General features: G+C 37.6%; 2 protein-coding genes across 2 annotated transcripts; both read left to right on the plus strand.

Moving 5' to 3' along the window:
- The first annotated feature begins 12,350 nt into the window (after window positions 1-12,350).
- Window positions 12,351-15,730, plus strand: zgc:172145 (Ferritin light chain, oocyte isoform-like). Its single transcript, XM_056739179.1, has 3 exons — window positions 12,351-12,708; window positions 13,266-13,412; window positions 14,642-15,730. Exons 1-3 carry the CDS (start codon window positions 12,541-12,543, stop codon window positions 14,936-14,938), a joined length of 612 nt encoding a protein of 203 aa, XP_056595157.1. The 5' UTR covers window positions 12,351-12,540; the 3' UTR covers window positions 14,939-15,730.
- Window positions 15,731-16,768: 1,038 nt separating this feature from the next.
- Window positions 16,769-18,624, plus strand: myod1 (myogenic differentiation 1). The gene is made up of 3 exons (XM_056739973.1): window positions 16,769-17,451; window positions 17,628-17,706; window positions 17,821-18,624. Exons 1-3 carry the CDS (start codon window positions 16,942-16,944, stop codon window positions 18,057-18,059), a joined length of 828 nt encoding a protein of 275 aa, XP_056595951.1. The 5' UTR covers window positions 16,769-16,941; the 3' UTR covers window positions 18,060-18,624.
- The last annotated feature ends 117 nt before the right edge of the window (window positions 18,625-18,741 follow it).

An 18,741-nucleotide genomic window follows, 5' to 3' on the forward strand; every position in this document is an offset into this window, starting at 1 on the left:
TCCTGCATACATGACATCCCTTGGCACTGTCATTCGGAAACATGGCTTTTACTATCACTGCTATGCGGATAATACACAACTCCACCGGTCATTTCAGCCTGACAATCCGACTGTTTCTGCACGCATTTCAGCATGCCTGAGTGACATTTTGCTCTGAATGAAAGACCATTACCTCAACAGATGATCCAGAATGCAGCGGCAAGAGTGGTCTTCAATGAACCGAAGAGAGCACACGTCACTCCTCTCTTCATTCAGTTACATTGGCTCCCTATAGTCGCTCGCATCAAATTCAAGACTCTGCTCCTGCCCTACAAGACCACCACTGGTTTGGAACCCCCTTATCTTTAGTCACTTTTGCAGACTTGTGTACCCGCCAGATCCTTACGCTCTGCATACGAACGACATCTTGTGGAGCCATCCCAAAAAGGAAAAAAATCGCCCCCACAAACCTCCTCTGGATCGGTTATACATTTGTGGAATGATCTGCCTGCTGCTACAAGATCAGCAGATTCTGTGGCCATCTTTAAGAATCGGGTGAAAACACATCTCTACCATCAGCACCTGACATATAATTTCTGATTTCTATATCTTTTCTACAATATCTATAAAATATACTTTTTAAATATGCATTCTGGAACTTAGATTGACAAATTTAGCTCTGTACACTGTAGTAGGCTTTGAGAGACATGTTTTATTGCACTTTGGCTTTTTGTTGTCCTAATGTTGACTCAGTTGCTTCCATTGTTCACCCAATTTTTAAGTTGCTTTGGATAAAAGCGTCTGCTAAATGACTAAATGTAAATGTGAAGTCAGATTATTCACACATGTGCACTAATGATTCATAAATGCAAATATGTTTTCTTTGAAAGAGTTATTATGAAAAATGTGACTGCATTGTTCAATTTTAACCAATTTATAGGTTTAAAAAATCGAGAATACATGGACCCCATCAAACCCTGTGTCCCATCCCGTCACACCCTGTGATGGTACTTAAACATTTTTTTCAAGGTTGGCAGGTCTGCATCAGTTCTTTCCAAAAGCCTGCTACAGCGCCTCTGATAGACGATTGGGATTTATTTTACACCCACAGATTGCAGAGTTTTAAACTCTGAATATTGTCCTATCCTGACAAACCATACATCAATGGAAAGCTTATTTATTCAGCTTTCATCTGATGTTTAAATCTGAATTTCCAAAAAAAAAAATGAAGTTATAATACAATAAATAAATATTGTCACATGTCAATTTTGAATTAGATTAGATTATTTCTAATGACCAAATAGTTAGAAACACCCCCTGTAGATTTTTTTAGTATTTAGACCCAAAAACCCTCACTCGCTATTGTGAGGCTCACCCTGCATGCTTGTGTAACCTAAGCTAGCCGTATCACAAGGGTCCCAACACCTCAAGTCAGGAGGGCAACTGCATATATATCTGTCTATAAACACCAAGGTGGATGCTTAACTGTCCCACCGAACACATTCCAGCGCTTTTGTCACAGCCACGCTTCAGATTAGCATTAAATTATTTGGGCAGTAACTGAGTCACGTGGACCCATAAAGGGCGATAGCAGGAACTCGGGGAAATAAGACGTTAAAAGTATATGATTTATGTGATCGTAAATGGAAAGACAATTAGTCTTGCTATCTGCATGCTTTAGTGTGATGCTGCTATAAATATGTTTCAGAGTAGCATCACTGATTTTATGTTTAAAAAAACGAGAAAATGAAATTGTGAACGGGCATGGTGCTGCCTTTAAAATAAAAAGTATTTCTATCTGTTTGACAAAATACGTCACAAGACGATGAAATCACACAAAATGTGAACATATGTAGTTGAGACCAGTACTAGTTGTCACATGACTTACTCCAGTGAAAACTAAACTAATTGGTGAATATTTCGTCAAAAAATTTTTATATCCAAATTCCTTGACTCTAATCCCTAATGATGAACATATTAAATAATATAGTAAGTAGTGTCAATTTAGTATTCTAAAAATAAAATGGACTAACTACTACTAATTTAAATTCTTCATTTAAAGGTGCTGTGTGTAATTTTTCAGAGGATCTATGTGTTCTATGTGTATAAAGACCTTACACAATGAAATGTATGTTTTTATTACCTTAGAATGAGCTATTTCTATTCATACAAAACTGGCTCCTTACATGGAATTCGCCATGTTGTTTCTACAGTAAGCCTAAACAGACAATCTGCTCTACAGAACCATTTTTGTAAATATGTTATCTCCTTCTGCAAAGAAGCAAAATCATGATGACGTCTTAGCCTTGTGTCAGCCGCCATAGTTCTTCAAAAGGGAGGGGATGGAGTGTAATTTGCAATATCACTGCTAGGTTGCAGTTGCACTAAATTTCTCTGGACCTTTAGTTTTTTTAGTTAATTTAGTTAATTTATTTAATTTTTAATTCAACACACTTTTTTACTATTTTATTTAAATCAACTGACTTTGTTGATTTGAGTTGGGACTACACTAATTATTTGTGTTGAGTTACATTACATTACATTTAGGCATTTGGCAGACGCTTTTATCCAAAGCGACTTACAGTGCACTTATTACAGGGAAAATCCCCCTGGAGCAACGTGGAGTAAACTGTCTTGCTCAAGGACACACTGGTGGTGGCTGCTAGGATCGAACCAGCAACCTTTTGATTTACCAGTTCAGTGGTTTAACCCACTAGACCACCATCTCCAGTTAAAGTAGCATTCCTTAAACTGGAAAGAGGATTTCTAGTTCCTAGCATGCTTTGCATGTTAAAATAAAGTGATATTTTATGTATTTTCAGTAATAGGAAATACTTGTAAAATGAAATAGACATCTAATCACAGAAGAATCCTGAAAAGCACTTTTTTATATTATAAAATATAATTTTCTGTAACAATTTTATAGCAGACGAATAAATGTACTATAAATGAGTCTACATATGTTTCATGATAAGTATGCAGTGTTAATCTGTATAGGCTATAAAGATTTAAAACCGAGAAAATAACACTACTGTCACATGGCTGTCAACAGGTAGCAAATGCTATCAAAGACCTTCACCTCAGCTTTATCAAAGTACAGATAACAGGATCAAGCTCTCTTCCACCCATGCGATAAATGACAGCCAGTAAACAAGCCGAGGAGTGGAGCGATATTCCCACCTCACTAATGACTGTAAATTAGTGTCATTAGCAAGAAGTGCCTTCTGTTTCACACTATTCCTTCTGCATGTGGTGTCCATTTAGCATCGGTGTGTTAAAGCTGGAATTAGCCTTTAAAGACTAAAGATAATGGCCATATCTAAAGACTACACTGTTTGTTCAAATAGTATAAACAGGGCAAACGAATTGTAGGGAAAAATTCAGGTAAAAATGTATCTATCTCAAGATAAAGTAAATTACTGTTTCGACACCATTCATCACATTCCAATAGAAAACAGTTTAGACACTCAAAGGTGTGAAAATGCCACTGGTAACAGCGCACATTCCAACCAGCACCAAAGACTACATATGGGCCACCCTGCATCTCAAACCCCTCCACCATTTGCATGTGACAAAAAATGTTGCAAAATGGACCACCAAGACAAAAGCAACAAAGCAGAGGTGACGGCAGCTAACTGCAACAGAGACGCCACCCCGACCCATCTCTACCTCACTGTTGGCCTCCAGTAGCTAAATTTGGCAGAAGTCACTATGTCTTAAGGCTGGTTTTCACACCTGCCATCTTGTCACCATCCAGGTCCCAAATTCTGAGCTCACGTTTTAATGTCCTGTTGTGGCAGGGCAGCTCTCTGTGTGTGTTCCCCAGGACGCTCTCCACGGGACGCAAGCTAACACAGAGAGATCAAAGACGGGACGCTAGGAAAATATTGAGGTGCTGTGATCTTGGTCGGGCTGTTGAAGGGTGGACGCCAGCCCAAGCGAAGGGCCACAGGGATATCAAAACCTAAAGGGAGCTCTGTAATGTTGGCTCAAATTTATGGAACCTTTAAAATGCATAGCAGAAAAAAAAACTGTTGTCATTACTACAAGCCCAACATACCAAAGCTAAATTTCTTTAATTCCTCCACTGAACACATGGGGAGGTTTTGAAAAAAGTTACAGTGACCCCAGCATGGCAAGCTCCAAGTAATCTTAAACTAGTCAATATGACTTGTGCCCTAGATTCCAAGTATTCTCAAGTCATATAATAGTGTGTGTATAAGAACAACAAAAACTTTCTCTCTGTAGTAATTCTCATTTGCACTTCACCTTATTCAATTGTTGTGGTCACATGATGTGCAAAATCAGTGGCATTGGCTACTGCAAAAGCTCGGTGTTTACGTTTAGATCTGGGAATTGATAAAGTACCTACAAAACAGGATCTGAGAAATCTTCCTGTTTTGTGAGGGTGGAAGATTATGTAATGCCTCATAATGAATTGTAACTGTGAATAATGGTTCTTTGTCAATAATAATCAATAGTGCCCCAGAACTGTAACATTCTTCTAAATATCTCTTTTGTGTTCAGCGGAACAACAAAATTAAGAGTGCTTTGGAACAACTAGGGGGTTAGTACATAATGTCAGAATTTGTATTTATGGTTGAACTATCCTGTTAAGGTTGAGTATTAAAGAAGTTTCCATGATTTCTTCATGATTTGGTCATCTATTTAGATTTTTTTCCTAATGAAAGAAACTGTTATGTTGACACAATTATATTTTGGTCTACAAAGGTATTTTAGACATTGAAGCATGGACTTTAAGATAAGAAGATTATTAGAAAATTCAAAATGTCAAGTCAAATCTTCCAAATATCTGAATGATACACCATATGAACACTAAACGTCGTTTGTGTTTATGATTTATAATAATGTGTTATCATTAAGTTCATGTTATATTTAATATTCATCCATCTGGGTTCTTGTGTCTGAGCTGGCACAAAGAGTTTTGGAGATCTTATGACTTTGGGACTGTGGAGAGGTGAAAGACCACACAGATAGTTCTCTCTCTCTTTCTTTCTTTCTCTCTCTCTCTCTGTCCTTTTCATGCGCACCTCTGAATGACCTCGTGCCTAACCTGTTATGTAACATGACGCTCATTAAAATCCTTGAAAATATTTGGATGGTGATCACTGGGGTATATATGGAACAAAAACTCTCTCCATGAGTAACACACCTTATTAAAGTAGCGAACATAAATGGACTCTCTCTGTCCATGGATTTGATTGATGCACATTGACAAATATCGATTCACATGATGTTCATGTCGTTATGGTGACACATGCCAAAACCTTGGCGACAATGGCGTCCCATGACATTTCCCGACAGGACTAGCATCTGGGTGGCCACACTGAAGGTGTACAGTGATGACCGCTGGTGTCGTTTTTATAGGGCTCCTCTTCAAAGCTCATGTTTACTGGGGTGCCAAAGATTAGGCACAGAACATCAGGGACACTTAACACACACACACATTTAGGGTAACACACACACACAGAACCAATTGCCAATCTACATTTTAGCTATCCACATCTCAAAGTATTGAGTTTCATTCCTGTATCTCATAGAGTCCCCCTAATGAAAGTCCAACAGCATCTAAAAAACATACATCCACACATTGACACTCTACACACCTCTCAACTCAAATTTATTTATATACCGCTTTTTACATTTCCATTGTTACAAAGCAGCTGTACATGAGACATATTGACTATAAGCAAAAATAATTTTGCCTCTTATTTATCCATAGTCATGTGTCATCTATTCTGCCAAAGACTTGAGTGCAATGGCCACAAGAAATAAGTCTATGACATTAGGTATATTTACCACTTGTATTGTCCAATTATGGACTGAATATTTATTATAAATCCAGTTTGAAAGGAAAGGCAACTATGACAGTTGACAAAGATTATAATAGGTTTCAATTTTGTCGAGACAAAACACATGTTACCCCAGCAACTACGTGGTTACCAATGGACGAAATATGACGACACTCATAAAGGGGGAAATACCTTAAAGCTCTACAATACATTGCTGGAATGGGTTTAGATGTAAGATGACTTTCATATGGTACAAGCGTCATCATCACTATTCACAGAATCTGAGCTGAAACCAGAGCCTGTGATCTGGGCAGCAGTGCCAGAATTCTACCTTCCCAACCATTTACCCCAGCCCGAGCCAGCTATCCAATCCACAACATTCAGCATGACTCACGTTCTTCACAGCCTGCGAGTGGCTCAGTGCCCGACGACTGGCATACATGTTCGCATAAAAGTTCAATCGCACACATGTGGGAAGATTTCCAAAAGTAATTTTGTTTGCAATCCACTAAGATTTGGCTACAAACAGAAATGAAATCAAATTGTGTGGCTTCGAGAAGTTCTAATGCTGCTGAGATGTTATCGAAAATTTCCTGTTTGGCACGACTGAAATCATGTTTCCAAGTTTTAGGTATTTGGAATGATGGAGGACTAGTTTAAATGCATTCAACGTTGCCCTTAAATTCTGACTGAAATGCGGAAGCCTGTCTGTTGTCAAGCGGACATTATCCGTTCTTATGTATATTTTACCGCGTTGTCTAAATTCAGCCAAATGCCGAAAATTTCTGATGCTAAGTTTCGTTTTAAGTTGAAGACTCACCCATCTCAGAAACTCAAAAAAATAATCAGGAACTCAAGGCCATACTTTATTACGCTTATAGAACACTTCGCCTCGTGCCTAACATACACTGTTTTGTAACCCAATGTTGGGTCAAAGATGGCCAAACCCAATTATGGGTTGTACAGTCAACCCAACTGGGTTGATAGTTTATCCTATAAAGAAGTTCATTTATAGCATATTTTAGTTGGGTTGCATCCACAATTCGGTGTGCTGGTAGTGTCATCTAACCTGTCCTATTTTGTATAACAATGCTTTATAGATAAAAAAACATTGATACAAACTTTGTTTTTACAAACAAATGCTGAAAATCGCTTCATCCTGAGGCCCTAAAATCTTGGGTTGATTTGAGGCAGGAGTTGGGCTGAATCATCAGGTAACCATAGTCCTGGTTTGTTTCAGCAGTTAGTGAAAATTACCTAACCTTTAAGCCAATGAACTGGGTTATACAAAAACACTGAGGAAAAAACCCAATAACATGAACCAACTGGCTCAACCAAGTCATCAAAAACATTAAGTGCAATGTCAGACAGCAATATCCATATTCATATTATTGCACAGCTCATATTGTTCCTTATTGCCCAACTATAAAATGTTAAGTTGGGTGTAACTGATAATGCTGAAAACAACCAGGCATCCAAACATCGTAGCTCTCTGATCCATTCCACATCATCATCACCATTTATCCCCACTCAATCCATGCCAAACAACGCAATGGGTTTCATTACACACTGTGAAATGCACTACTCTATATTTGACTCTGTAATGAGGGTCCAGTGTGCCAGAAAGATTTTTCCCTAATCATCATGTATTAGACCCGCAGCGCTTTTAACTACACCTTTACTAGCACTACAGACAACAGACAGGGATTGGAGACCCACATTTCGAAACCCCCTTACACAACAGTAAACTCTCCCATAACAGAGTCTTTCCATTAGGGATGATTTCAGGGACGGTGTCAAATGGCGGCTATGAAATAGAGTGCCGACCCCCGGATTAGCGTTCATGTGTTATGATCCACCATTGTATTTTTCTTTACCCTTCGTTCCACCCTGTTTAGGTGGCAATTAGTGAGCTGCCAGGTCGGCCTGAGTTGTGCGGGTGACGTTACCCGGTGTTGTTTATAGACAGCTGCTGGCCCTGATAAAAGCTCGGGCTCATTGATGTATTCACCAGCTGTGCGTGTAAGCTAAAGGCTAACTCTGTCAAGAGCTCTCGAAACCGAGGAGTGACCCCTTGTATAGGGCGTCATACAAACGATTGAGAAATAAATTTAAACCGCATGCATCATTTTATGTGAATGAATATTTTCGATTCTAGTTTTAAAAATGTGATATTTATGATTTAAAAATTTCTGATCAGTTCTTCGGTGTGACTATGTGGTTGTTAAAGTGATTCCAGCATTTTTTGGGGGGAAATTTTTAGTTGTTGCCATAGGGTATGTTCAGTAGTCGCCTAGATGGTTGGTAGATTGTCTACACTCTTAAAAAAGATGCTTCAAAAGGTTCTTTGATGCCATAGAAGAACTTTTTGGGTCCATAAAGAACCTTTAACAACTTTCTTTAAGAACCTTTAAAAACTTTCTGTTTTACAAAAGGTTCTTTGTGGCGGAAAAAGTTTCTTCAGATTATAAAAAAGCGTAAGAGATGTTTCCTCAAAGAACCTTTGGCTGAATGGAATTGCTGTGAAGAACCTTTTAAGAACCTTATTTCTAATAGCGTATGTTTGAAATTCTCCCCCCAACTAGGTATTTGGTATATGGGCTATTAGAACTCAACATTGGGTCCCAAAAGATGATCCCAACTGTAAATAAACCTATGCTGGGTTGTTTCGACCCAAAATGCTATGTAACTTTAATCCATTGTTAGGTAAAATGTAAAGGTTTTCTGGTTAATTTGACCAACGGTGACAGTGGGTTTGTCTCTTTCTGACCCAAATCCTGCTGGGTTAAAAACAACCCAGCCTTTCTTAAATTATATCTTAGCAAGCAGAACTTTTAAGTTCCAGAACGTAGTTTACTCATTTTTAAAATGTTAAAATCCAATTCAAATAAAACCCATTGAAAAGTCTTTCAGATGTAGTTCCAAAACATTCTTGTTATTGTGAATGTAGCTGATAAAAAATGCAGCTAAAAATATAAGAGACACATCCGGTTTGTTAATGCGTCTGTAATAAACAAGTGCCAGGAAAGTGTGCTAAATTCCCAAGCAGGAGTCCGTTCTTATATTTTGGGTTGTGTGATGAGAGACGGGCATTAAAAGCAAAAGGCCACATTCCAATGCTGATGTCATATGAATTTACATGGACAAACCCCCGGGATCAATGTCCACAAAAATAGCACCACAAATGAGACGGTTCAACTATAGAGGAGCAGACACCATTAGCATCCTTTAATCTCAATTGAAGCAATAAGAATGTTTTAAACATATGAGGGAATGTCCTTTAACAATTTAAACAGTAATTAATAAATGGAGTTGGATTAGCATAGCTGGAGTAATGACCTATCTGGGACATTACACCCCCGCCAATCCTAAAAGAGGTTCTTCTGGAAAAAAATCTTGTATAATTGCTGCGACTGGCAGGATTTGGGTTGTTAAGTAAGCTGAGATATTTCTTCATAGCTATTTTCTTATATTTCTGTAAATTTAAATAAGGTTACTGATTTGATTATTTATTTTACAGTACATCTTTAGATAAATATAAATAAATTGACCTACCACTTTGTCACACTGGTCTGTTGTTTTGATATCATTGTGTAAAAACTCTGGTTGGTTGCTGTATATTTAAGTCAAATGGCCTTTCTTCCTGTCAAAGTGGGTGGCTCTTGACCAGAACAAAGTACAGTAAGGACCAGACCCTACTCTAGTTGTCAAAAGTTTGGTAGTGTTGAACCAGAGTCAACATCACAAGCACTACACCAAACCCTTTAAAATCATTCGGCTTGCACTGGAAATGATATCCTGTTGGGTTAAACAGTTAAGCCCTGCTGGCTAACTCTGCTGTGTTTGGGTAACATGAAGGAGTGAGATGTCTAGCCATTATGATCCACCCTAGACTATCAATAAGTAAAGACAATACTGCCGTTCTTCCCAATAACCCCAACAGACTAGATGTTAGGCAAGACAAACAGCGACATTGACTGGCTCCTGTGTGACATATTCATAAATCTGTTTTCGAGTCTATAATCCCCGTAATGCTGCAACACAGTAAAGCCCGCGTGTCCGAGAGAATTCATTGTCCGCTCATTGTCCTTTGTGTAATCCACAGGTAACGTAATCTAGAGCAGGGCCTGTCCAAACACAGAATCAGGGTCGTCGTAAAAATGTCTTGTCAAGGCAGTTCACCATCTTTACGGCTGAAAGCAGGTGTGGGATGCGTGTTTTGCTCCAACAATCATCAGAACATGCATTTATCTTAGGGGTTTACATGTGTAAATAAATATAATATATGTTAATGTGTAGATATTGGTAGTTGGAAGTCAATTTTCCTATTTGAAAGAAATACTGTGTAACTGCAATGACATTTAAGAATTGTTAAAACAATCAATAAGGACAGCAGAGATTGACTGTCAGCCCTATACAATAAAACCCTGTAGGGAAGATGTCAAACTTTGGAAAGAAAATGATGCTATTCGCTTGCATTGTGACATGATTCTGTGACAATTAAGCAAAAATATTTAATCGATTATCATAATAAAATTCGTTATTGTTACTGTAAACCATAAAATATGATATTATTAAATTGTACAGCATAAACATCAAATTAATTTTATTAAAAAAATTCATAAAAAACAAACAATGTCGTGATTAAAAAAAACTATTCATACGAATAAATGCTATTTAATTAAATAAAATATGTTGATTATTTCAATAGTAATTTTATCATAATTGTTCATTATGAATAGTTTTATTATTACTATATTACTATTACTATACTATAATGTTTGCGTAAGGAGAAAATGTAATGTAAAAAATATTACACTGTGTGAATCATCGCGTTCCTCACTCAAGTTTTCTCGCAGGATTTCTTCTCGCATCTGGATGCCTCAAACCATACATGTCAATAAGCACTTAATTAAAAGGCATAACTCTGTTCGAATTTGTGTTTATTCGCCTCTTTGCATTGACTTTTTGTGTAATCTACTAACACAAATATTTAAATTTATGTTATGTTTAATAAGTGTTATGTTTACTGAGATTCTACAAAATTGTGTATTGTGTAATGAATTACATGACAGAAATATATATATATAAGGCAAAAGTCATCTTGTATCACATCCATGAATGATTAAAAGGATACATATTGTTATCACTGGACTTTAATTATTAATTACACCTAGATGCCACCAAAACTCTGACCAACATTTGAAGAACATTTTGCGAAACATATAAAGAGCATTTCAGGTGAGACGGCTGCAAGACCGGGAACAAGACTTCAAATCAAAGTCTTGAGTGTTTCTGGACAGCTGCGCAAAGAAACACAGAGACCAAGACAAAACATGGACAAAAGGCAGGTGGTATCCGTGATGGAGGTCTACAGCAAACTGTATATGACAACTCTATTGCATCGTTATCTCAGAACAAACAACAACACACACCACCTACCACATTGTCCAAGGGCGTAAATATCGGGAGTAACTAATAACAATTTGGAGATGCTGATCACATTCTCTACTTTAATTTCAAATACAAACTAAACTTTCTGAAGCGGTTTGTACCGCCAGAGCGTGTCTGTAATTTGTTACACTTAAGTTCAGTTGAGGTCATTATATACGTGTCTGAGAGGTTCAGAGGTCAAGTCAAGAGTTCAAGTCCTGCTGACCCAAGACTCCATGTATGCTAAGCGTTCGCCTTTCTTCCATCCAGATACAACCGGCCCCCGGGGACCCTGGCCAGTCCCCTGTGTCAGTCATCCGCACTGAGGAGGGCGCAATGACACGGGCCACTGGTGAAACAGGAGACGGGTCCAGCGGGAGAGAGGGCAGGGGGTATGCACTAAGGAACCAAGAGGAGAAAACGCAGGGCATGTTATATTTTCTGTTGCTAAACTGGTAGAGCATCTATATGTGCTATCTACAGAAAGGTCATGAGTTCAAATCGCCAAATACGCATAATGTTAAAATGCATAAACTGGATGAACTGTAACATTTTATCATATGTAATATATGTGTAAAGAGAGACATGTCCATTATTAATTTTGGTGGTACATTTTCATACTTAGTGGGTGATTGTTGTTGTATTAGTTTTATTATAACAAGGAAATGACATTTAAACAAAGATTTTTACCATACTGATACTTTAGTTCAGGGGTTTTCAAACTTTTTGATGCCAAGGACCCCCAAATATGACGCGAAGGACCCCCTTTATACATATCCATCTATCATAATGCAATGTAAGTCACTTTGGATAAAAGTCTCTGCCAAATGCATAATGTAAATGTTTACATTTTAACTTTTGACTGCAAAATTTACATCCAAAATGCTGGAATAGCCCAGTGTTTGCCTTTATGGTAATTTATAGGCTAAAATACAGTAGTAGTATTGTCAAACCCCAAATAGAGTGGCTTTTCCTTACCATGATAAATGCACACTTTTATTAACACAAGTATATTGGTATTAAAGAGCAAACACATTTGTCATCTGTAGCCTATTAACGTGGTACAGGACCGACACCCACACATACTGTACCGGATGAACTTGACTGACTGAACGGGAAACGCTTGCACGGATTCTCCTGCCCCCGCCATATTTATCCACCAGCCGTCAACTTTAAATAACAGTTTATCATTGCGAATTTATTTATTAATCGACAATACGAAAATTAATCGTATTAAGGCATGCTAAGATGTGAGAAATGCTAGATCCGATAAGACAGCGCCGAAGTATGTAAACTTTCTTCTAACGACGTAAACATGTCGGAACCGCGAGTAAAGAGGATTAAAAGCAATCTTCCACACTGTAACAGTCATAGATGTGTTGTCGGGAGTCAGTCGAGGCAAAACTTCCCGTCTGTGGTGGAGGAGAGCTTGTGTGGGGTTTCTAACTTGCTTCTGGAGGTTTCTTACAAACTGCAGGCGCTGGTAAGATAAACTTTACAGTAAAATGCACGCCCGAGACGCAGCGCAAGGCTGACCGCACCCCAAAACATAAATAACGTTGCGTAATTTGACTGCATTGTATAACAGTTATGTTTGACGTATATAAAAGAGCTGCATTGTATTGATTTATGGATTTTACTACGGATATTTTAATGCACTGCTTTGCAAGGTGCGCCGTATTTTGACACCCCGGAAATGTTTGCGTCAACGAAAAAAAATATATATATAATACAGCAAAAGACAAAAAAATATGAATAGCTTGGTTCCAAGTGAAACAAAAATCATGTTTTTTATTGTGTTACAATGTTTTATTGTGTTAGTTAGCTGAATTTCTTGAGTTATTATGACTTAAATCAAAAGAAACCAACTGCAGCTTCATTGATTTTTGAAAAATGTTAGAAAAACGGAGTTATCTCATTTTGGAACCGAACTGTAGGCCTGCAGGTAAAATTTAATTTCATAGACAACAGATCTTCTCTACAGAAGAGGAAACTGTGGTGAGCTAGTTTTAATTCGAGCTGTCTTGCTTTTATTTTAAGGCCAATATCTTCGAGCAAAGTGATCGAGCTTTACCCAGATTAGCAGCGTTTTTTCATCATGAATCTGTGAAAGAACAAGATCGGGCTGAGGTGATGCTGCAGTACCTGTCCCAACGTGGAGGAACCTTCTGCAGTAAGAACATACAGGTAACTTTTTTATAAGGTTGACACCTAAGCCTTATGATTTTCAAGACTAAACTTTTCGATCTGAAGGCACACTGCAGTGGTCAAAAATGACTTTTTCAAATAATATTAAAGATGTATAATGCATATTGTGTAATGTGGTGCTACCTGAAACTCAACCTCAGAGAATTTAAGGAGTCATGGTAAAACATTACACATAATCTACGTATATTCCCAGATATGCTAAATGATACTTTGGAGATGCTTAAATATTTCGTTTTGTTTAAATATACAAGAGTTTTTTAGTTATAACATAATTCCGTTGTTACATTTGTGTTGTTCAGTAGTTTTGATGTGTTAACCCTTATTCTAAAATGTTGAAACACTAGTGACCCTAAACTTTTATATGGTAATGTATATAACAGGGTTGGTTTGAAAATACTTCTTTAACAAAAGGATTTAAGATTCAAAAATATTTGAATATATCATGTTTAATTGGAGCTCCTGGCCGCTTTGGCTGGCTTGGAGCAGCAGCTTTAAGGGGGGATGGAGGACAGGGAACCTTAGAGAGATGGGGGTAAACCCACAGGGGGCTTTGCAGAGATCTCCCCTTTAATGCCTGTTAGGGTATACGTTTCCACTGAGTTCCGGAAAATTGGGGAGATTAATGTGGAGGAAGGACAGTGTATTAATTGTAGTTCCAGATGGATTCCATGGCACTTGTACCGTTGTCACTTTACACTGTCGTTTTTTGGTCCTTTCTGTTTTTACCATCCACCCTTTCCTGTTTTTATGATTCGTGTAAAATTGATCCGGAGCGGGACTGTGAGGGTCCATCAGCAGCGATTTTGAACACCTTGTTACCCGGTCATCTGCGCTGGGTGATGGTTGCGCACTCTTTGAAACAAAATCTGCCTTTTTTGTTTAATAGATTTGGTAAATATTATCTAACAGTTACGTATTAAGCATTAGTTATTTATTTATTAAGTATAAAACCTCAAAACTTACATTTACATTTATGCATTTGGCAGACGCTTTTATCCAAAGCGACTAACATTGCTTTATCCTATTCATTTTACATAGGTATGTGCAATCCCCTGGGATCGATCCCACAACCTTGCGTTGTTAACGCAATGCATTTACCACTGAACTTAGCACAAATATTTTTTTATTTCCCTTTTGACCACTATTCTTAATTGTCCTGTCTAGTCTCTCACTATCGTTGACTATCTGTTTTTTGTTTTTGTGAGCAGAGGCCAGGCATTGAACATGGGTGTACTGTCCTTTCTGCTCTGGAGATCATTCTGAACCAGTGGAAGGACGAGATGGCCTTTATGGTGGAGCTTAGCCAACTGGCACTCAATTATGGAGATCCACACACTGCCAGCATAATCAAAAGTCGGTTTCTTCAGCCTCTTATCTCAAAGGTCAAGCTCGTAGGTGACCTCTTGACCGAAGCTCGCAGAGTGGGATGCACCAATGACAGTATGGGTGGCTTTGGCGAGTTCCTTTTCGACCAGCTTCAAGGCAGTCTGCAGTGCTGTAACTAGTGTAGGGAGCAGTTGATGAAAATTCTAGGGGTCCACAGCTCCAGCCATTTTTAATTTGATTAAAAACAGAACTAATGGGCACAAAGCCGTATGCAGTCAGAGAACCCACATTTCTATGCATCCTGCAGCAAATTGTGCCTCCATTCTTGAATATTGTTAATAGATGGGTAGACAGACGGATAGATGGATGAATGGATCAACTATATTAGTGCAGTAGGGATTAAGGTAAAGTGAGGCATTCAAGGAGATGTGATTTTATATGAACAAGATTCACTCCATTTTTAGATAATATTTTATTAGAATGTGAATATAAATTTAAATAATACCTTTTTGCTAGAATTCGGAATAACAGGACATTGAGTGTATCAGCAAAGTTTAATTTTGTATTATTTGTTCTTTTTAAGTGCTGTTAACCATAAATATATACGCATTCTAATTGAAAATTGCAGTTGACTTTGTCTTCATGTGTGTGCAGTCCATTTAATATTACTTCTGTCTGCGTTTTTTTTAAAGCGAATGTGCCTACATTTTTTAAGTAAAGGAAAATGTTCTACATATATATTTGAAAATATGTATTCCACTTTTGTTTTGCAGATAAAATCGAAACTTTACATGTCATTTGTGAGTATTATTTCGAATAAAAAAGATTATAATGATAATATTGCATATTACCATGAATTGGTTTTAATTAATTACCTCTATGTAAACCAATGGTTGCAAAATCTGTGTTTTTTCTTCAATGTTTAAAAGAACCTGAACTTTCCAATAAAATTCTATTCTGTCTAACAATCAGCATAATGTTTCCAGAATAAAATTTGAGGGGTTGTTTCAAGGGCGTTTTTCCGTTTTTAAGGAGAACAGAAAAGTTAAAACTCTCATTTGGCTCGTTGTCGCCCCCTATTGACAAACTGATGTATGTGTCAGCTATTGTAACAGAAAATAATAAAATTTGCCATGTCATAATTTAAGACAAAAAAACAAATAAACTTTTTCTGAAGGAAAATGTTGTGATTAAGAAAATTACTACGAATATACAAATATTATATATATATATATGCTTTATTTGTGTTTGGTTTCTATTGAGCTTTTTAAAATGTTGATATGTATAAATATGTTTTAGTTTTTCATACTAAAACATAGATAGAAATTTTAGTTTAATTTCACTTTATTTTTCAGTGTAGGTTTTTCAAAGACGCCGAGTATTAGATTTTTTGGTAGGCTAATAACATATAATTTGACAAGACATCGTAACAAAACTGACACTTTATATTATTCTAATCTATTATACACTCAGGCCTATCATTTTAACTGTAGGCCTATTCATTTTTACCCAAATGTGTTTGAGTTTTAAATTGAGAGGAAAATATTTTAATGACAGAAATAATTTGACATCACTGTTGTTTATCACTTTGTCAAATAAAAAAATATAAAGCTGTTAGATATACCTATTAATCAGAACAATTTTATTTCAAAGTTCTCCTGTTCTTACAATTTTCCTATGAAAAATAAATAAAGTAAACATGTAAAGTAAACTAAATAACTTGTTGGACATCTGTGTTAACTTTTTTTCAAATAAACAAAAACAATTACAGTTAATTTTACATCGACGGTAGTGACAGTTATTTAAGTCATTAATTCATCACTTTAACATTTTTTATGACACGGTCATTTGGCTGCAGTCCTTGGCCCTCAAAGCCCCGCCCTCCTCCTCATCGCACCTTTTCATTGGTCAAACATTGACATGCTGAACACACCCCTGACGGGTTGAGCTGCTATATACACGAGCCATGCTCTCCAAACAGCAACAAGTACCTGAAGGGTACAAGGCAAGAAAGCTTCCGAGGATCTGCGAATTCCTGAACTGTTGTCTTTCAAGTTCAAAAGGAATTTGCCTCAATATTCCTTTTCCTACATTTTTTCGAGGTCCATTATTATTTTGGAAGCATTCAAGACTACTTCGATTAGGCCTATTTGCCTGAGTCTGTTTTTATTAACTCATTAAAATGGAGTTGTCGGATATTCCCTTCTCCATCCCATCAGCTGATGATTTCTACGACGACCCTTGCTTCAACACCAACGACATGCACTTCTTCGAAGACCTGGACCCCAGGCTCGTTCACGTGGGTCTGCTCAAGCCCGACGAGCATCACCACATCGAGGACGAGCACGTCCGGGCGCCCAGCGGGCATCATCAGGCCGGCAGGTGTCTGTTGTGGGCATGCAAAGCGTGCAAACGAAAAACCACCAACGCGGACCGCCGCAAAGCCGCCACCATGCGTGAGAGGCGACGACTAGGCAAAGTAAACGACGCTTTCGAGACCCTCAAGAGATGCACGTCCACCAACCCGAACCAGAGGCTGCCCAAAGTGGAGATCCTGAGAAACGCTATCAGCTACATCGAGTCTCTGCAGGCGCTGCTCAGAGGTCAAGATGAAAACTATTACCCAGTCCTGGAGCATTACAGTGGGGACTCTGATGCCTCCAGCCCGAGGTCCAACTGCTCTGATGGCATGGTAAGGATTTTTATTTAGTTGATCTTTTTTGTACATGATGGCGTTCATGAGTGAGCAGGGTTGGAGAAAATGCAAGTTTCCATAATCGCTATAAATAAACATTGGCAACCTTTGACAATATTGACCAAAAAGAGACTAAGTATTTAATTTAATTTTCATTTTTTCATGTTTTGTAGATGGATTTCATGGGTCCGACGTGTCCGTCGAGAAGGCGAAACAGCTATGACAGTTCATACTTCAACGAGACGCAAAACGGTGAGTTACTCCTATTAATGTCATTCTCCAAAAAGCGTAAATAGTTTATTTGTTATTTTTTTGTGACAGGGAAGTAGTGACTCGAAGCTAAAATCTTCTTTATATTTTTTACAGCTGACGTACGGAATAACAAAAAAGCAGTAGTATCCAGTTTGGATTGTCTGTCCAGTATCGTTGAGAGAATTTCCACGGAGACCCCCGCGTGCCCCGCGCTGTCAGTGCCGGAGGGCCCCGATGGACACCCGTGCTCTCCGCAGGAAGGGTCTGTCCTGAGTGACACTGGGGCTCCCGTACCGTCCCCAACCAACTGTCCCCAACAGCAGGCTCAGGATCCCATCTATCAAGTGCTATGAAGATTCTCAACATTTCAACAAATAAAGAGGGACAATCTGACTCAAGAAACATTCAGCAGAATAAAAATGAAAATTTTGATCTTAACGACTTAAGAAAGAAATTTCGATCCACTGGAAACTTTCTTTCTTTCTTTCTCGTTTTCTTTCTTTCATTCTTTCTTTCTCGTTTTTATTCTTTATTTCCCCCTTTCATTCTTAATTTAATTTTTACGCTGTGGAAAACAACAAATTTCATTGTGAAAATGGCTCGGCAGATCAGCAGAAGTGAGTTTCTTAACTATGCTTATTTATATAATTGTATCCACGTTAAAATGTGACCATATTTTTCCCTTTGTGAATAGAATTTCTGTCACAATCACCTTTTTATTTCCTAACTATTTACGAGAGAATCGTAATTGAGATTCGAAACGTAGGACCACTTTTGTACATGTGTAAATAAGATCTGTTTTGTTAACGCAACGAAAACGAACAAACATATTATGTATTTAATAAGGATGCCTGTTTGAAGCATTAGTTTGTTGTGTCTTGTTTAAAACTTTATATTTATACTTCTTAAACGAGTGAATGTCGGATTAATAAAAATATTACTATTTATACTCAAATATTTTGATTCTGTTGATTTATTCTTTACACTGAAATTGTACGAATTAAAGACTGTTTTCTCAGTCTTAAAAAGTAATTT

Source organism: Triplophysa dalaica, chromosome 24 (genome assembly GCF_015846415.1).
Source record: "Triplophysa dalaica isolate WHDGS20190420 chromosome 24, ASM1584641v1, whole genome shotgun sequence".
NCBI lineage: Eukaryota > Metazoa > Chordata > Actinopteri > Cypriniformes > Nemacheilidae > Triplophysa > Triplophysa dalaica.